The sequence below is a fragment of the Xenopus laevis genome, chromosome 3L, assembly GCF_017654675.1.
Source record: "Xenopus laevis strain J_2021 chromosome 3L, Xenopus_laevis_v10.1, whole genome shotgun sequence".
NCBI lineage: Eukaryota > Metazoa > Chordata > Amphibia > Anura > Pipidae > Xenopus > Xenopus laevis.
In genome coordinates this window covers 7,248,547-7,269,532 of record NC_054375.1, presented here as the reverse complement: position 1 = coordinate 7,269,532, position 20,986 = coordinate 7,248,547, and the positions used below count along the sequence as shown (strand labels likewise).

At 42.2% G+C, this 20,986-nt stretch overlaps 1 protein-coding gene across 1 annotated transcript in view; it reads left to right on the top strand.

Moving 5' to 3' along the window:
* The window catches only part of lrp6.L (LDL receptor related protein 6 L homeolog), a 76,757-nt gene that overhangs the window by 52,414 nt on the left and 3,357 nt on the right, over positions 1-20,986 (top strand). The window contains exons 11-20 of the mRNA XM_018240885.2: positions 2,221-2,405; positions 5,965-6,291; positions 7,606-7,805; positions 9,463-9,674; positions 10,582-10,772; positions 12,254-12,463; positions 14,612-14,740; positions 17,320-17,556; positions 19,012-19,122; positions 20,278-20,508. Of these exons, the coding sequence (XP_018096374.1) occupies positions 2,221-2,405; positions 5,965-6,291; positions 7,606-7,805; positions 9,463-9,674; positions 10,582-10,772; positions 12,254-12,463; positions 14,612-14,740; positions 17,320-17,556; positions 19,012-19,122; positions 20,278-20,508 (2,033 nt within the window). The remainder of the gene's footprint in view (positions 1-2,220; positions 2,406-5,964; positions 6,292-7,605; positions 7,806-9,462; positions 9,675-10,581; positions 10,773-12,253; positions 12,464-14,611; positions 14,741-17,319; positions 17,557-19,011; positions 19,123-20,277; positions 20,509-20,986) is intronic.

Here is a 20,986-nt window from a genome sequence, read left to right as displayed (position 1 = left end):
TGTTAGCCGATATCCAGCTTAAAGTAGGACAGGGCAGTTCTATTGGGGCAGAACATAGTGAGAGTGAGTAGCGTCTGTTAAATCACTGCGTGTGAATATGCAAGCATAGAGAGTGAGCCCCCGAATGTTTTAAGGAATAAAACTGCTGTATTGTGATAAATGCCCAACTTTTTAACATTATGCGACAGATGAGACTTAGCACAGTTCCGTTTAAAAAATGTAGAGGGTAATCAACTTAGTATCACCAAGACATTGACATGCAGTGAAGTATACTGCGGCTTTTAATTAAAGCGATACCAACACATTCCTATAAAAATCACAGGAACGTGTCCGTATCAAGGAGGTTCAGCACGCCGAATAGTTTCCTCAAAACCTTCGTTAAACCGACCCTCTGGCACCGCTAAATGATCTGGGTTGTTTCAGTGACGCTGGGCTTGGGCAGAGCGATCCTTCTATAGGCTGCAGTCCTGTTTTCATTTGTAATTAGTAGGGATGCAACAAATCCAGGATTCAGTTCCAGATTCTGCCATTATCAGCAGGATTCTGATCCTTCTGCCTGAACCGAATCCAAATCTTAATTTGCATGTGCAAATTAGTGGTGGCAGGGAAATTGCGTGACTTTTTGTCACAAAATAAGGAAGTAAAAAAATGTTTTCCCCTTCCCACCCCTAATTTGCATATGCAAATTTGGTTCGGTATTCGCCGAATCTCTAGTGAAGGATTCGGGGGTTCCGTTCATCCCTAGTAATTAGCCTACGGAAGAATCACACCGCCCCCCAGCCCAGTGTCCCTGAAACAATGCAGAAGATCATTTAGCAGTGTCGGAGGGTCGGCTTAAGGATTCAAGCACACGGGCAGATTCGGGGAGATTTAGTTGCCTGGCGGCTAATAGTCTTTTCTGCGGGGCAAACTGCCTTCCGCCTGCTAAAATGCGAAAACGGCAGCGCCAATGCACTCGCAGGGCTTCTATTTCTGAGGTCGAACGAAGTTTCCTTGTGAGGCAACTATTCGACTTGCAGCACTTCCCAGTTTTGGACACCTATGATTTTTATAGGACGGTATTGCTTTAGGGTAAGGACACACTGGAAGATTTGTCGCCAACGTTTTAAAAAAGTAAATCGCGGCGACAAGACGATCGTCTTTTTTTAACAGACGATTCACAGCGACTATTGGCACAGAGCGATTTGTATCCCATTACTCTGTGCGGTACGTGCTCCACCCAAACCGGAAACGGTTTGTTCTTCCCGCTGTAACCTGGCGTCTTTACGTGCTTGCGTTCTTGCGTCATTGCGTTCGCATTGTAATTTGAATACAATTGCTGCTACTTATCTGTGTGTGTGTGCGTGTCTAGGAGATTTCAGTGCTTTTCTAAGTACATGCTATTTCTGATAAATCGCTCGGAAAAGTGTCTCGGTGCGTTTTGGAGCTACAGGCGATTCACAAACGCGCTGTGGGCACAGGAGCTGGCGTCTTTCATTTGTTTTTGTTCAGAGACAAAACGAGCGATATGTCGCCGCGATTTGCTTTTTAAAAACGTTGGTGACAAATCGTCCAGTGTGTCCCTACCCTTAAGTTAAGGATGCACCCGAATCCTTTGTGAAAGATTCGGCCAAATACCGAATCAGAGTCCTAATTTGCATATTCAAATTAGGGGTAGGAAGTGGAAAACATTTTTTACTTCCTTGTTTTGTGACAAAACGTCACGCGATTTCCCTTTCAGTCCCTAATTTGCATATGCTAATTCAGATTCGGCTAGAGCGGGCAGGATGATTCGGCCGAATCCTGGCCACATCCCAAACTGAATCCTGAATTCGGTGCATCCCTACTTTAAATATAAATTCTTAAATACTATTGCTATAATATGCAATCTGTAGAAGTTTAAAGGTGTGGGACAAATCCAAGGCAGCAACTGGACTGCAAAAACTTCTTTATTGGGGGGTAGAGATACACAACATGTTTCGGGCTGCTCCCTACTTGACAAAGGGCACAGCCGGAAACATGTTGTGTATCTCTACCCCACAATAAAGACGTTTTTGCAGTCCAGTTGCTGCCTTGGATTTGTCCCACACCTTTAAACTTCTACAGATTGACTTAATTGGGACATCAGACACAGGATACCCTGTGGGAAAATCCGATAAACACATTCGGTGAGCTCCAGTTATACTTTAATTTGCTATAATATGCAAGTTATGTCTGATGTGTTATTCCTTTACCCTGTAGGTTTATGTACTGGACTGAATGGGGTGGGAAACCGAAGATAGACCGGACTGCCATGGACGGAAGTGGGCGCATCACTCTGGTGCCGGATGTAGGGCGGGCCAATGGGCTCACAATTGACTATGCGGAGAGGCGGCTCTACTGGACGGATCTGGATACCAATCTCATCGAATCTTCAAATATGCTGGGTGAGTTCTTGTTGCACCTATAGGTTATACAGATCCATTATCCGGGAACCCGTCTCCCGTAGACTCTGTTATAACAAATAATTCAAATTTTAAAAATTATTTTCTCTGTAATAATAAAACAGTAGCTTGTACTTGATCCCAACTAAGATATAATTAATCCTTATTGAAGGCACAACCAGCCTATTGGGTTTATTTAATGTTTATATGATTTTCCAAATTAAGGAAAGATCCATTATCTGGAAAACACCAGTTCCCGAGCATTCTGGATAACAGGTCCCATACCTGTAGTTTGAGTGCATTGGTGGTCCTAGTGCTTCCTCCAAGCACTTCATGAACCAATAAGTGTGTTTTTTTTTTTTTAAGTTGTAATATTGGTGTGTAGGTGCATCTCTGGTCATTTGCCTGGACATGTGCTATCAAAAAGAGCCAGCACTTTAGGATGGAACTGCTTTCTGGCAGGCTTTTGTTTCTCCTACTCAATGTAACTAAATGTGTCTAGTGAGACCTGGATTTTTCTATTGAGTGCTGTTCTTAGATCTACCAGGCTGCTGTTATCTTGTGTCAGGGAGCTGCTATCTGGTTACCTTCCCTTGGTTAGTGCAGAGACACATGGGCAGATATGGGGAGATTAGTCACCTGGCGATAAATCTCCTCTTCTTCAGGAGACTAATTTCCCTGAACTGTCTTCCCGCCGCTAGAATGAAAATTGCAGACTCGAGCACTTTGTTTTTCGAGGTCGTCCTAAGTTTCCTCGTGAGACGACTTCAGCAACTTCGTAAAATGAAGCACTCCGAGTAGCATCCCGCCGGCAATATTCATTCTAGCCGACGGGAGGCAGTTCAAGGAGATTAGTCTCCCCGAAGAGATTTCTCGCCGGGCAACTAATCTCCCGAATTGCATTGTGTGTCTCTGCCCTTAAGGTGGCCACACACAGAGAGATCCGCTCGTTGGGCGATGTCTCCCCGATATGCCCACCTATAGGGCCCACGATCGGATCCTAACGGTGGCTTTACGGGCGGTCGGATCGCGGGACCGCATCAATGAACAGATGCGGCCGCAATTAGACGGGATTTTTAGTCCTATCTCGATCGGGGAAGCCCGTCGGGGGGGGGGGGCCCATACACGGGCCAATAAGCTGCCGACTCTGTTGGCAGCTTTTATCGGTCTGTGTATGGCCACCTTTAGGCTTCTGGGGGGGGAGGGGGGTGACTTGCAGAACAGCAGTAAAGAGTGACTGAAGTTTATCAGAGCACAAGTCACATGACTGGGTGCAGCTGGGAAACCGACAATATGTCTAGCCCCATGTCGGATTTCAAAATTAAATATAAAAAATCTGTTTGCTCTATTGAGAAATGGATTTCAGTGCAGAATTCTGCTGAATCAGCACTATTAACCAATTCATGTTAATTATCCCTTTAAGCAAGATTCTTGCAAGTGTGTATAATTCTAAACATGAATAAGTAGTGGAGTATAGTTTATTAGATTATCTTTGTCTGCAAAGTGAAAGGACTGTGTGTGCTTAGATTTGCTTGGAGGCAGCTTCAGTGTAATAAGGAGGGCAGGAATGTAGTGCAGGTGAAGCAGCTGCCTCCCAGCTGTGCTGTTCATTCCTCAGTCTGTTGTACAGGCCCGATGGCTGGTGCTGAATTCTCTGTACGTGGAGAGGTGCCAAGCTCCGCTTGCTGCGCCGAGTCAATTTGCATTAAAAAGGATTTATCTGCAGGGGGAAATGTTTAACATCATGTTTTCAGTAACTGATCCGCTTTGTACAAAAGCCTCCTTTCTATCCGTATCTTCCCGATGCCTTTTCACATCTCCTACGCCGTGACGTTCGACGCTTTGTTTTTAAAGGGAACGTCAACCCAAAAAAAAAAATGTTTTTGCCTAAAACAAGAAAACCTAATCCTGAGCAACTTTTCAATATATATTCATTGCAAATTTTCTATGATTTTTAAGTTATTTCTATATGTAGTGAAATTGAAAGCAGCGTTTCTCCGTCCCTTTCTTTTCTCTGCTTAGGAGTTCAGCAAATGTTGCTTTCAATGGCAATTGTTTTTACAAATAATTTTAAAAGCACTGGAAATGTTTATTAAATGTATATTGGAAAGTTGCTTAGAATTGTGTGTTCTTTTATAAGGCATACGTTTATTTTACGGTTGACTTGCCCTTTAAAAGTTTTTCGTAAAAACAATTGCTATTGAAGCAGCATTTGCTGAACTCCTGGTTGTTACTTTTTAAACAATGTTGCAAAAGTCTTAGATCCCCAGCTCTGTTAATCAGCTGATTTGTTTTAGGGCAGAGACACACAGGCAGTTTTGGGGAGATTAGTCACCCGGTCTCCTCTTCTTCAGGCGATTAATCTCCCCACACTGCCTTCCCCTTCCTTCTGCCGTCTGCCTTCATCAGCCTTCCGTCGTGAAGCAATTTAGGGCAACTTTGGAAAACAAAGTGATCCGAGTGCCTTCCCACCGGCGATTTTCATTCTAGTCGGCGGGAGGCAGTTCGGGGAGATTACTTGCCCCATAGAAGACTAGATTTGTCGCTGGGCGACTGATCTCCCCGAATCTGAGAGTGTGTCTCTGCCCTAAGGGTTTTTTCGTGAGGCGACTTCGGAAAACGAATCGATCAGAGTGCCATCCCGTCCGTGATTTTCATTCTAGCCGGCGGGAGGTAGTTATGGGTGATTAGTCGCCGGGCGACTAATCTCCCGAATCTGGAGGCAGTTCAGGGAGATTACTCGCCCCAAAGAAGAGGAGATTTGTCGCTGGGCGACTAATCTCCCCGAATCTCAGTGTGTCTCTGCCCTAAAGTTTCCTCGTGAGGCAACCTTGGGCGACTTCGGACAAGAGAAGCTCCGAATGCCATCCCGTTCGTGATTTTTATTCTAGCTGGTGGGAGGCAGTTCAGGGGAGATTATTTCCCCAATAGAAGAGGAGATTTGTCGCTGGGCGACTAATCTCCCCCAATTTGAGAGTGTGTCTCTGCCCTAAGGTTTCCTCATGAGGCGTCTTTGGGCGACTTCAGAAAACTACGTGCTCAAAGTGCCATCCCGCATTATCGATTTTCATATGCAGGGGAGGCAGTTCAGGGAGATTAGTCGCCCCCCAAAAAGATGAGATTTGTCGCCGGGCGACTAATCTCCCCGAATTTGCCAGTGTGTCTCTGCCCTTACATTGTATCTGAGCCATCAGGGCAGACAAACACTGCTTTTAATAACAATTCATATACAAATAACATAAAAACCATGGGAAAATTAGAATGAATGTATATTGCAAAGTTGCTCAGTATGTATGTTTTCTTTCATTAAGCAAATTTTTATTTTGAATTGACCTCCACTATAAAGGGCCAGTCGTTTTTTTTTTTGTTTTGAATCAGACTTGCAGCCCCACTCATGAATACCGATGCTTGTTCTAGTTTTATTGTTTTTAACTATTATTAAGGCACAACATTGTCAAAGCGGCTGTTAATATTGTATTGTTCAGTAGCCTATGGCACACAGCCCCCCCCCTTTTTTGTTTTTAACTGAATGCTTAATTAATTAATTCTCTTATGCCCATAGGATTGGATCGTGTGGTGATTGCGGACGACTTGCCCCATCCCTTTGGGTTAACCCAGTACCAGGACTATATCTACTGGACAGACTGGAGCCGACGAAGCATTGAAAGAGCCAACAAGACTAGTGGGCAGAACAGAATTATGATCCAAAACGACCTGGACTACGTTATGGACATCCTAGTGTTTCACTCCTCCCGGCAGGCCGGTTGGAATGAGTGTGCCTCCAGCAATGGCCACTGTTCTCACCTGTGCTTGGCCACACCTATCAGCGGCTATACCTGTGGCTGCCCCGTACACCACTCCTTGAATACGGACAACAAGACCTGCAGCGGTAAGCCAATCATATTCTGTGACTATATTTTATCTACTTAATCTGTAATGAATTGATGGACTGATGCATGAGTTTCCTTCTACACCAGGCAGCTAATGGCCCAATATCTCCAAAATGACTTAAAGGGGTTGTTCACCTTTCAATTAGCTTTTAGTATGTTATAGAATGGCTAATTCTAAGCAATATTTCAAGTGGACTTATAAATATAATTAGTTTTTAATAGTTTTTTTAAATATTTTCTTATAACTCTTTCCAGCTTTCAAATGGGGGTCACTGACCCCATCTACAAACAAATGCTCTGTAAAGCTACAAATGTATTGTTATTGCTGCTTTTTATTACTCATCCTTTTTCTCCTGGTCCTCTCCCATTTATATTCTGGTATCTTGTTCAAATCAGGGCATGGTTGCTAGTTTAATTTGGATCCTAGCAACCAAATTGCTTCAATAGCAAACTGGAGAGCTGTTGAATAAAATTCTAGATAGCGCACAAACCCACATATAATAAATGAAAACCAATAGCAAATTGACTCAGAATATCACTCTCTACATCATACTAAAAGTTAACTCCCTCTTTAAATGGGTTGTTAACTTTTGAGTTAACTTTTAGTATAATGTTGAGAGGTATATTCTGAGACAATTTGCAATTAGTTGTCATTTTTTATTGTTTGTGGATTCTGAGTTATTTAGCTTTTTATTCCAGCAGCTCTCTAGTTTGCAATTTCGGCAGTCTGGTTGCTAGGGTCCAAATTACCATAGCAACCATGTATTGATTTACATAATAGACTGCAATATGAATAGGGGAGGACCTTAATAGAAAGATAAGTAATGAAAAGTAGCAATAACAATACATTTGTAGCCTTAAGGCACAGAAACACGGTCAGATTCTGGGAGATTTGTCGCCTGGCGACAAATCTCCTCTTCTTCAGGGCGACTAATCTTCCCACCGGCTAGAATGTAAATCGCCGGCGGCTGGCACTCAGAGCACTTTGTTTATCTGAAGTGGCCTTGTGAGGAAACTTCGGGCGACTTCGGAAAACTTTGGATTTACATTCTAGCTACTGGTATGGCAGGGGAAAGCAATTCGGGGAGATTAGTCGCCCCGAAGAAGAGGAGTTTTTCGCTGGGTGACTAATCTCCCTGAAATCTGATGGTGTGTCTGCCCTAAAACATACTAAAAGTTAACTTAAAAGTGAACCACCCCTTTAACTGCAGTAAAAGTAATCCGCGATAGCTTTACCTCCTTTAGTGCAGGTGAAATATCTGAAATAAACGTCTGTTTATTAAATAAAACTGACATGTTCTTGGATGTTTTAGCTCCCAGTTCCTTCCTGCTCTTCAGTCAGAAAAATGCCATAAATCGCATGGTGATCGACGAGCAGCAGAGTCCTGACATCATTCTGCCAATTCACAACCTACGCAATGTCCGAGCTATTGACTATGACCCCTTGGAGAAGCAGCTCTACTGGATTGACTCACGGCAGAATATACGCCGGGCTCAAGAGGATGGCAGCCAGGTAAAATTAGCATGATTGTGCATATCTTTATGCTGTTTGCAATTGGGCTTTATTTTTTACCACTATCTGGTGACGAGAGCGTTTAGTTTATTCAAGCAACAGAAAACAGTTAGTTATACAGGTATGGGACCTGTTATCCAAAATGCTCGAGACATAGGGTTTTCTGGATAATTTGGATCTTTATACCTTAAAGGGATTCTGTCATGGGAAACCGCTTTCCCCCCCCAAAATGCATTAGTTAATAGTGCTGCCCCAGCAGAATTCTCAAATGAAATCTGTTTCTCAAAAGAGCAAACTGATTTTTTTTACATTTAATTTTGAAATCTGACATGGGGCTAGACATATTGTCAGTATCCCAGCTGCTACTTGTGCTCTGTTAAACTTCAGTCACTCTTTACTGCTGTACTGCAAGTTGGAGTGATATCACCCCCTCCCTTTTCCCCCCAGCAGCCTAACCACATAACAATGGGAAGGTAACCAGATAGCAGCTCCCCAAAGAAGAGGAGATTTATTGACAGGCGACTAATCTCCCCGTATCTGCCCATGTCTCTCTGCCCTAACCAAGGGAATGTAACCAGATAGCAGCTCCCTGACACAAGATAACAGCTGCCTGGTAGATGTAAGACCAGCACTCAATAGTAAAATCCAGGTCCCACTGAGACACGTTCAGTTACATTGAGTAGGAGAAACAACAGTCTGCCAGGCAAAATGACCAGGCAAAATGACCTGAGATGCACTTACACACCAATATTACAACTAAAAAACTACACTTGCTGGTTCAGCAATTACATTTTATATTGTAGATTATTTGCAGTGCAAACAGTGTAATTTAGAAATAAAAATGACGACATAAAAATCTTGAGAGAATCCCTTTAAGCATTTCAGCATTAAATTACACTATGGGGGGCATGTGCAAGACTCTGTCAGTCACATATACAACCTAAAGTAATAAGTGATTGGTGCAGGACTGTTTAAAAGGCAGACTTATTGGAATTGACCATTTACAGGCAGAACCATGGCAAAATATACATATGGTTAGTATTTAAAACCTCTATTTCACAAATAATAATTATATAATAATAAGCAATTTTTAGGTACATGAGGACATAATTTTGATGTAAAATCCAGGAAAACATTACTTAAAATCAGGGAAATGCACTCATTGAAATGCATTATATGGTGGGACCACAAATAAAAAATGTAAAATACGGGAAAACTTAAAAATCAGGCTACTTAAAATCGAGGTTTCACTGTAGTATGAAGCAGACCATGATATTCTGAGACCATATGGAATTGGGCTTTATTTTTAATGACTTAGCCGCTATCTGGCACAGAGCGAGTCTAGTTTACCCTAGCAACAGGAAAGTGGTTAGTGATTATGAGACATTGGAATAGGAGTAGTAGTAGCCTTTAAACTATAACACTGTATCCTCACAGAGCAAGTGTGTTACTGTGATTGTAAGCTCGACAGCTCAGCGGCCTTATGGTTTGCATGTCTTATCTGTGTGATGTATTGTAACTAATGCTCGGCAATGTGATCAGCGTGTTTTTCACAAGGTCATAAAGCTGATCAGCAGATTTAAATCCGCATCATAAACTACACAAAATAATCTCATACTGTCAACATCCTTTTATTCATTTACTGCCCTTTTCACAGAGCATGACCATAGTAGCGAGCACCATCCCCAACCAGAACATGGACATGCAGCCATACGATTTGAGTATTGACATCTACAGTCGCTTGATTTACTGGACCTGCGAGGCCACCAACATCATAAACGTCACACGACTGGACGGAAGAGCCATCGGGGTGGTTCTGAAGGGAGAACAGGAACGTCCCAGAGCTATTCTCGTGAATCCCGAGAAAGGGTAGGAAATGCTGAACAGCTTCTGAGCATACGTTTATTCTTTGTTCTACAACATGGCAGATCTGTACAGGCACGGGATCCGTTATCCAGCAAGCTCCGAAGTACGGAAAGGCTGTCTCCCATTGATTCCATTCTGTCCAAATAATTCAGACATGCTCCTATTCAGGGAGATTTATCACGTGACGATAAAACGCCTCTTCTTCGGGACGACTAATGTCCCCGAACTGCCTCCCTTCGGGTGACTTCGGACAAAAAAAGCTATTAAAGTGCCATCCCGCCGGCTATTTACATTCTAGCCAGCAGATGGCACTTGGATAGCTTCGTTTTCCGAAGTCACCCGAACGTTCCTCGTGAGGCAACTTCAAGTGACTTCGGAAAACGAAGTGCTTCAGTTGCCATCCCGCCAGCTATTTACATTCTAGCCGACGGGAGGCAGTTTGAGGAGATTAGTCGCCCCGAATGAGAGGAGATTTGTCACTGGATGACTAATCTCCCCCAATCTGAGCGTGTCTCTGCCCTCAACAAAACTATTTCCTTTTTATCTGTAATAATAAAACAGTCGCTTGTACTTGATCCCAACTAAGATATAATTAATCCTTATTGGAAGCAAAACCAGCCTATTGGGTTTATTTAATATTTAAATGATTTTCTAGTAGACTTACGGAAAGATCCGTTATCAGGAATACAACAGGTCTCATATCTGTAGTAGAATTCAGCACCAGTACCTACAGGAAACTCACAAAACAGTCTGAAAAACAAGGATTATCAGCCCCAAACCCAGACTTTGTGTGGTCTGCTTACTTGTAGAGTTGGGATTGGGTGTATGACATTTGGAGCGAAAAAAAAAAAACTGCAGTAGGGCAGTTGGTCCTACTTGCATTAAAACTCCAATTGCTTTGATCTTCTAGGTACATGTATTTTACCAACCTCCAGGAGAGATCACCAAAAATCGAAAGAGCTGCTCTTGATGGGAGTGAACGAGAGGTGCTGTTTTTCACCGGCTTGAGCAAACCAGTTGCCCTCGCGCTTGACAACAAGATGGGGAAACTTTTCTGGGCGGACTCTGACCTGCGAAGGATTGAAAGCAGTGACCTGTCGGGTAAATTTGAAAATTCTTAGAACCCTACGGGAACATGCAACAGTGTGATTGGGTAGAGAGTGCTTCCTTTTTCATCCCAGTGGCACAGTTCAAGTTTTCCAACTGGATTTTTGTTGTGTATTTTAAGTATTTACATACCCAATATTGCTTGTTACAGTCTTCTCGTATCATGTTCTATTTAGAGGCACATTTATCATGGGTCAAATTTCAGATTCTGAAACTTGAAATATAACCAATCGAAATGTATTAATAAAATCTAAATTTTACAAGTTGGATGAATAGAATCGACCTGAAAACGCAAATTGAATTTGAGTCATGTTTTTTCTCCGAAAAAAAATCTCGAACGTCAGGCTGCAAACAACTCAAAATTGATCTCTCCCACTGACTTAAACAGCAATTTGGCAAGTTTTAGGTGGCAAATAGTCAAATTTGAGTTCTTAAAGAAATTCTGTCATGATTTTTATGATGTAGTTTTTATTTCTAAATGACACTTACACTGCAAATAATTCACTCTTCAATATAAAGTTTCATTCCTGAACCAACAAGTGTATTTTTTAGTTGTAATATTGGTGTGTAGGTGCATCTCAGGTCATTTTGCCTGGTCATGTGCTTTCAGAAAGAGCCAGCACTTTAGGATGGAACTGCTTTCTGGCAGGCTGTTGTTTCTCCTACTTAATGTAACTGAATGTGTCTCAGTGGGACTTGGGTTTTACTAGATCTGCACCGAATCCAGGATTTGGTTCAGGATTCTGCCTTTTTTCAGCAGGATTCGGCAGAATCCTTGTGCCGGGCTGAATTCCAATTTGCATATGCAAATTAGGGATGGGGAGGAAAATCACGTGAAGTGAAGAATGTTTTCCCCTTCCCACCCCTAATTAGGGTTCGGAATTCGGCCGAATCTTTTGGATTTCGGAGGGATTGGGGGATTTTGGCCGAATCCAAATCAGGCAGCTGTAATCTTGTGTTAGGGAGTTGCTATCTTGTTACCTTCCCATTGTTCTGTTGTTAGTCTGATGGGGGGAAAGGGAGGGGGGTGATATTATCACTCCAACTTGCAGTATAGCAGTAAAGAGTGACTGAAGTTTATCAGAGCACAAGTCACATGACTGGGGGCAGCTTGGAGATTGATAATATGTCTAGCCCCATGTCAGATTTCAAAATAAAATTGAAAAAAATCAGTTTGCTCTTTTGAGAAACAGATTTCAGAGCAAAATTCTGCTGGAGCAGCGCTATTACCTGATGCGTTTTGAAAAAAAACATGTTTTTCCATCACCGTATCCCTTTAAAGGGCCAGAGTATGATAAATCTCGAAAATCGAATTCGAATTTATTAAAAAAAAAAACTCGAATCGTATTTGAATAATTCCCTAGTCGAATTTGACAGTTTTGATCCTAAAAATTGACCATTTTCAATTTGAGCCTTGTTAAATCTGCCCCTTGGTGTTGTGGTTAACTCTTACAAAAGTCTCTGGTTCTTTCCAGGTGGCCATCGCATAGTTCTGGAAGATTCTAATGTGCTGCAGCCAGTCGGGCTCACTGTCTTTGGCAATTACCTGTATTGGATTGACCGGCAACAGCAGATGATTGAGCGCATTGAGAAAACCGGACGCGTGGGCCGCACCAAGATCCAAGCTCGTATCCCACTGCTGACTGATATCCATGCTGTGACTGAACTGATCATGGATGAATATAGTTAGTATCCACATAGTCCTACTATGCAGTCTTCCTGCTTTACGATATAGATATGTTTTGAAGTTAAGTTACAAGCACCTATTGCAAATTATTATTATTATTAACATGTATTTTTAGATAGCCAACATATTGCGCAGTGCTGATATTAGTATTACAGATATGAGATCCTTTTTCTGGAAACCTATTATCCACATTACAGATAGGCCACCTCCCATAGTCTCCATTTTATCCAAATAATCCAATTTTTTAATAATTTCCTTTTTCTGTGTAATTATAAAACAGTAGCTTGTGGGGGCACATGCACGGTGCCATCAGAAGAAGACCTGATGTGAGCTCCGTATCCCTGCCCGCTTAATTTGGCAACCGAAGCTATAAAAGTTTCCAAGTCTAACCTATTAGGGGTGACTGATATCACTATGCCACAGCAGGCGACCAAGAGAAGAGGGGTAGAGCTGAGCACGCATACGTTTTTTCAGCAAACGAGCCCAGGCATGCCTCCACCATCTTTGCAGGCCTCAAAAGACGTGGAGCTGACGAAATCCCAATCAGAACAACAGGGACCGTCCTCCGAGGTTTCAGAAATTTTAAATACTATACAGACTATGTTCCGGACAGAGCTTGCAGCTGCGGTCACGGATTTTACTAAACAAATCCAAGAATTGGGCAATCGGACGAGTGCCTTGGAGGACCGCACAGAGGCGCTTGTAGCGGCTATACATGCTGACAGCGACGCTATAGAATTCCAAAAGGAACAGATAGCGGCAATGGAGGAAAAGATTAAAGACCTTGAAAACAGATACCTAAGTGCTAACATTCACTTACGCAGGGTCCCAGAGACTGGGATGGATCTAGAGCAATTCACGATGAATCTCTTTACTACATTACTCCCAGAGGCACCGCCTGAGAGAATGTAGATGGTGAGAATACATAGGGCGTTAGCCAGGCCTCGCACTAAAGATACACCTAGGGACATAGTCCTAAAACTACAACATGAGGCGATCAAAGATTAAATATTGCAGGTGGCTCAAAAGCTACTTGAGAATTTTCAAAGGGAGCTATAATGTCACCATAGTGACAAACCTCGCTTAAACTCTTTCACAGAGCATACTATGTTCCAGAGCGACTTCATTGTATATATCCAACTGTCTCACCTCAATGCTTTAGGAACTGTTCAACTAAAGGGACGGTATTGGCATACCTGGTTGAGCTGTCCTACGACACAAACCCTATGGCAAAGAATATCTCGGGTATTATCTAAACTCTTCTATACCCCTATTGATCCATGTCCGGAAGTCATGCTCCTTGGACATAAGCTTGAAGGCATGAATCAGTCGGCACAAGATTTTGACACAACCTATCTGTATGGCAGCAAGGATTCATATTGCGGCACAGTGGAAATCACCTTGCCTCTCTTTCCCTAAAGTTTTGGAAAAGATAGAGTTCATACATGCTGAGCGTTTGAAATACCAAATTGATAACCAGCTGGAGAAATATACAGAGATATGGGACACATGGATTCTTAATAGAGAGACTTTTATACTCCTATGAGTTGGAACAGGGCAATGGGCAGAGTTCATTTTATTAGAGAATATGTTGATCTGATATCTGGGGCCTATGGTAATAGTTTGCAGTTAAGGTAAAAGTTGTGACTGACTGAATGATATACCTCGTACACACAGTGGATTGATTTTGTTTATTACTTGCTTTCTCCTTATTTCTTTCTTTTTCTTTTCGCTTCTTTTTTTTCCCTTTCCTTTATTGTATCTTTTCCCTTGTAAAGCAATGTACAGTACCATGCATTCATGTGTTGTGCGTTACGATGTTATTGTAAACAATCATATGGGAAAAGTGAAGAATGATTGAAAATTTAAGTTGACAAAAAAAACAGTAGCTTGTACTTGATCCCAACTAAGATATAATTAATCCGTATTGGAAGCAAAACCAGCCTATTGGGGTTTATTTAACATTTACATGATTTTCTAGTAGACTTAAGGCATGGAGATCCAAATTACGAAAAGATCCATTATCTGGAAACCCCCAGGTCCCGAGCATTCTGGATAACGGGTCCCATACCTGTGTTTGTTAAAATGTAAATATGGAAGCGTGACCTTTTCTCCTCATTGTTCTCTTCCAATTTCTGTTTTAAAGAGGAACACCCTTGTTCTCAGGATAATGGTGGCTGCTCCCACATCTGCATTGTGAAAGGAGATGGAACCACCCGCTGTTCTTGCCCACTGCACCTTGTCCTTCTCCAGGAGGATGAGCTGTCCTGTGGGGGTAAGTGCTTCCTTTAATTTAGAATAATTCTGTGGTGTTGTGGATCATATCGCTAGAATCTCGGCCATAAAGCAGGGCAAGACTGCTGCTTAAACTATAACAATGCTATCTTTATGAGATAGTCCTTAAAAATAAGTAAATATAAAATTGATGAGGGGTTATTCTAAGAACATTTGCACTGTACATTCATTTTTTTTTTTTTTTTAATTCCAAGATTAATGTACTATTAAAGTCAACAAATTTTGTTACAACAGCACCACCTGCTGGTCATTTTTCAACCAGTCTGACCACCAAGTAGTCAAAGTTGTCAGGAGAAAGAAAGAGGCGCTCTGATGTTCTTCTGCTTAGGAAAGGTTTGAGAAAGGGTTTTAATTTTTTTTTCTAAGCAGAAGAACATCAGAGCAGCCTCTTTCTTTCTTCTGACAACTTCCTTGACTACTTGCTGGTCAGACTGGTGGGAAAATGACCAGCAGGTGGCGCTGTTGTAACAAAATTCATTCAAATTAACAGTACATGTATCCTTTAATATCTTGGAATTAAAAAAAAAAAAATGAATGTACATTGCAAATTTTATTAGAATAGCCCCTCATCAATTTTATATTCACTTATTTTTAAGGTTCACTCAGCAGCAGCTGTGCCTAGTTCCCAGAAGTGTTTTCAAAGAGAATATATAACTTAAAGGCGAGGGCCATTAATGTATGCCGAGAGTTTAATTCAGAAATCTTGAGCTTTGCTGCATAGTAGGCTATAGTAGCAACCTGTTAATGTGGGAGGGAAAAAAACTTGAAAGTTTAATTTATTTAACATTGATTTTTGTCAAATGTTTACACTTCAGGAACAAGCTGATTTGTGAACACAGCAGTTGTTTTTTTTTAGTTTGCTGCTATGCGACTTGATAACCTACAAAACCAGCTGAAAGTTACACAACCCCCGCGATACTCTGTCTTGTTGGCTGCTTCCACTGCCCGAGGCTTTAGTTGTAACTGGCCGGCTCCTTACTCTCAGCCACATTCCCTCTGTTTTACTTGTAGGTTACTAGAGGTCAGGGCACTAACTGAGAGCCATTGTTTGTGCAACAGAATATTCGTGCTTGTGGTAGACCGAGTTTATTTGGAAGGGATTAGATTCTGCCTATTATAATACCTAGGGCATAAGGTAAAAGCAAAAAACACACCAGAATTTTATGTTCAATATTCTTTCCTTAAAGGGATACAGTCATGGGAAACCATGTTTTTTCCCCCAAAACACATCAGTTAATAGTGCTGCTCCAGCAGAATTCTGCACTGAAATCCATTTCTTAAAAGAGCAAACTGATTTTTTTATTTATATTTAATATTGAAATCTGACATGGGGCTAGACCAAGGGTGCCCAAAAGGTAGATCCGGATCTACCAGTAGACCTTTAGCTGGTGATCAGTAGACTGTCGTTAAATATAGCAATAAAAATGATCTCATAAATCAATATATTTTAGTAATATTTTCCATGGAACAGAATGATAACAATGCTTTTATGGATGTAGATCATAATGGCACAACATCGCTAAAAGTAGTCCCCGCATTATTAAAGTATGGGCACTCCTGGGCTAAATATTGTCAGTTTCGCTGATAAACTTCAGTCACTCTTTACTGCTGTACTGCAAGTTGGAGTGATATCACCCCTCCCAGCAGCCTAACAACAGAACAATGGGAAGGTAACCAGATAGCAGCTCCCTAACACAAGATAACGGCTGCCTGGTAGATCTAAGAACAGCACTCAATAGTAAAATCCAGGTCCCACTGCGACACATTGTTACATTGAGTAGGCGAAACAACAGCCTGCCAGAAAGCAGTTCCATCCTAAAGTGCTGGCTCTTTCTGAAAGCACATGACCAGGCAAAATGACCTGAGATGCAAATACACACCAATATTACAACTAAATACACTTGCTGGTTCAGGAATGAAACTTTATATTGTAGAGTGAATTATTTGCAGTGTAATTTAGAAATAAAAACGACATCATAAAAATCACGACACAATCCCTTTAAAACAAACAGTGCTGGTTATGTGCGTGTATTCCAGCTATACACAGAATTGTCATATTGTATTCCCTAGATAAAGCATGACTAATTTATTTGTTGAACATTGCCCTATAGTGTTTACAGTAAGGATACAGTTAATTTCCTACGCCTACATTCTTTGCAGGGTAGATGTACCCTAAGGGCAGAGACACACGCTCAGATTCAGGGAGATTTAGTCGCCCGACGATAAATCGCCTCTTCTTTGGGCGACTAATCTCTGCGAACTGCCTCCTGCCAGTTAGAATGTAAACCACCGGCGGGGTGCCACTTGGAGTGCTTAATTTTCCGAAGTCGCCGAAGTTTCCTTATGAGGCTAATTTGGCCGACTACGGAAAACAAAGCGCATCGATTGCCATTCCGCCGGCAATTTAATAACATTCTAGCTTTAGGCAGTTCGGGGAGATTAGTCGCTGGGCGACTAAATCTCCCTGAATCTGAGCGTGTGTCTCTGCCCTTAGGTCTTATATATGTAGTCTTACAGAATTCTTTTCTTAAAAGACATTTTCCTTTGTTTTTCCTCCAGAGCCTCCCACCTGTTCCCCTCTACATTTCACCTGTTTCACTGGTGAGGTTGATTGCATCCCGGCAGAATGGCGCTGCGACGGATTCACGGAGTGTGTTGATCACAGCGACGAGCAGAACTGCCCCATGTGCTCAGACATGCAGTACCAATGCACCAGCGGCCAGTGCATCGACTCCTCTCTACGCTGTAACGGAGAGGACAACTGTCAGGACAAGTCTGATGAGAAGAACTGCAATGGTATGGTCTTGTTTCTGAAAATTGGTTCTTAATTTTATTTTAAATTTTATCCCACAGATTCCTATATGTTCCATGTTAAACATTTCCCTCCTCGATATTAATTATAGGCTTTCATTGATGCTTCCTATATACTATGACAGAACTATCATAGAGTGAGCCAGGGGGGGGAGTAACTATAGAGCAATCAAAACCTGCGGCTGCAGGGTGGCCCAGGAGGTCCTAATTCATATACAATTTAAATATTGGTAAAACTGGAAAACCTTGGGGGCCTGAAAAGTAACCTGCTGTGGGACCCAGAAATATCTAGTTACACCAGAGCAGAGCATTCACTGCAAGTCTCTGCTCTGAATTTTATGTACACTCTGCTCATGCAATAAATCAGTCTCTGCAATAAGAATTTTTATTGGTATAATTTTTATTTTTTATTTGTCTCTTATGCTTAGTCATCTTTTACCTTGAATACTTTGCTTCCATTATTACCGTTTTGTCTGAACTGCCACAGGTCAGCATTCTCATATGGCAACCTAGTCACCTTAAAGTGGCCATATATGGGCTGATAAAAACAGCAACAAACTGAGTCGGCAGCTTATTGGCCCGTGTGTGGGCCCCCCCCTGATGGGCTTCCCCGGAGAGTCGGCCAGATGTCAATCGGGCAGGGGTAAAAATCCTGTTGGATCTCGGACTGCATCTGTTTGTTGCTGCGGTCCCGCGATCTAACGCCCTTTATGATGGCCCACAATCAGATCGGCCCTTTTATCGCCCACCTCAATTTGGGCATATCGGGGGAGATCTGCTTGTTTGGCTCAATCACCAAACGAGCAGATCTCTGTGTATGACCACATAGACTAGTGGTTGACAGATGTAATTGATTTAAGCCCCTACCCCTCTGAGGCCCAAAATTTAGACCATGTATGAAAGCTATAGGCCATATTACGAAAAAGTGTCCCAAATCTTCCTTTTAATTGACCTCCAGGTTGTTAGAAATATTGATGCACCAAATCATGGATTCGGTTCCGGATTTGGCCTTCTTCCACAGGATTCAGATTCGGCCCAATCCTTCTGCCTGGCTAAACCGAATCCTAATTTTAGGGATTCACAATCATGTGACTTTTGTCACAAAACAAGGAAGTAAAAAAAAAATGTTTTCCCCTTCCCATCCCTAATTTGGGAAATTTGGTTCGGTATTCGGCTGAATCTTTCACAAAGGATTTGGGGGTTCGGAATCCAAAATAGTAGATTCGGTGCATGCCTAGTTAGAAATAAGTAAACCGTTTGGGCCCCTCCAGCCAGGTGGGTCAGCACTACAGTTTGGGTATCACTACAATAGGGAATAGTTATAGATGCTGTTTTTATAACTGTAGATGCTAAATGTAAATTGCAAGGTGAGTAGGCAGTTTTTTTTTTTTTTTTTTTTTTTGTGTAATTACCAATATGTCGTCACTCGTATCTCTGCAGAAGTCTGTGCACCTGACCAGTTTCACTGCGGCAATGGACAATGCATCGGGAAGCACCGGCGTTGTGATCTCAGCCCCGACTGCAGTGACAGCTCAGATGAGCAAGCTTGCTGTAAGTGATATTATTCTAACAACGCCTGAATCTCAATAACAACGTCTTCTTTCCAGCCAGCCAGCAGAAAGCCATACAGCATCTGGTCTGTTACAAACCTGACATGTCACAGTCAAGGCCCAGCAGAGATTTGGGTTAACCGAACAGCGGCACTGGTTTCGATGCTGCCGCCTGTAGTTAAGTTGCTGGGGAGTCTCATGCCTGCCATTTTTGATTCCTCACCCCTTAAAAGAGTGGTTCACCTTTAAGTTAACTTTTAGTGTGTTATAGAATGTCTAATTATAAGCAACTTTTTTAATTGGTCTTCACTATTTTTTTTTTTATAGTTTTTGAATTATTTCCTCTTCTGACTCTTTCCAGCTTTCAAATGGGGGTCAGTGACCACATCTAAAAAAAAAAAAGCTCTGTTAGTCTACGGCAGAGACACATGTGGAGATTCGGGGAGATTGTCACCCGGTGACAAATCGCCTCTTCTTCAGACGACTAACCCCCCCGAACTGCCTTCCCGTCGGCTAGAATCGAAATCGCTGGCGGGATGGCTCATGAGGAAACTTCAGGGGACTTCGGAAAACGAAGTGCTTAGAGTGCTATCCCACAGCCGCTAGCCGGTGGGAAGGCAGTTCGGGGAGATTAGTCGCCTGAAGAAGGAGGCGATTTATCGTCGGCCGGCAAAAACCCTAATCTCCACGTGTGTCTCTGCCTTAAAAATGTATTGCTACTTTTTATTACTCCTCTTTCTATTCAGACCTGTTCTATTCATATTCCAGTCTTTAATTCAAATCTAAGCATGGTTGCTAGGGTTATGGGGACCCTAGCAACCAGATGGCTGAAATTACAACCTGGAAAGTTGCTAAATAACTCAAAAACCACAAGTAATAAAAAAATAAAACGTATCCCTCTCTACAGCATACTAAAAGCTACCTCCAAGGTGAGCAAGCCCTTACAACTCCCAGCATCTTCAGACAGCCAAAGATCACCATGGTGTTCTGGGAGTTGTAATTTAACATTTGCATTAATGCATGTTGGGCATACCTCTCCTAATCGGTGAACAGGTTTTAGATATTATTTGGGGTGCTCGGATTTTTTTTTTTGTAGAGGTATGCTTTCTGCCTTCTCTTCCCGCTCTCAGTAAAAATACCTTGTTACATTTTTCAGATCCCACAGAAGAACCACCTCCTCCGTCGACCAACACCATTGGCTCCATCATTGGAGTGATCCTCACAGTATTTGTGGTAGGGGGGGTGTATTTCATCTGTCAGCGAGTTTTGTGCCGTCGCATGAAAGGCGATGGAGAGACCATGACCAATGACTATGTGGTGCATGGACCTGCCTCGGTCCCATTGGCTTACGTCCCGCACCCGAGCTCCCTCACTGGATCCTTGCCTGGTGAGTCTGTCCAGCACCAGTGTGCTTCCAGCCTATCTGTTTTGTATTCCCAGGATGTTACTTTTTGTGTATAGAAGGCTGCGATCGATCTAATGCTGTGGTTGGAGGAACCTAATGGTTCATTTCATGTGGTTTTGTGCATTCTGCAGCTCACATACAAAGTTAAAGGGGAACTAATGTTAAAATGAAAGTGTAATAGAAGCTTCCTCATAGTGAAATAAGAAACTTTTTAAGTACAATCAATTAGAAATTCTGCATTGTTTCTGAAATCAAGTTTAGCTTCACTTTCCCTCTCAGCATCTGTTTCTCTTCATTCTATCTTCATACAGCAGTTGGGTGTCAGATGAATGATCCAATATATCTTATAGGGGGGCTTCCTTTTCTAGCAGATGTATTCGAGCTCAATCAAATAACTGATTCCAGTACAAACAAAATCTAACATTTGCACAATTCCTGCATGTAGAGAGACATGATGTCT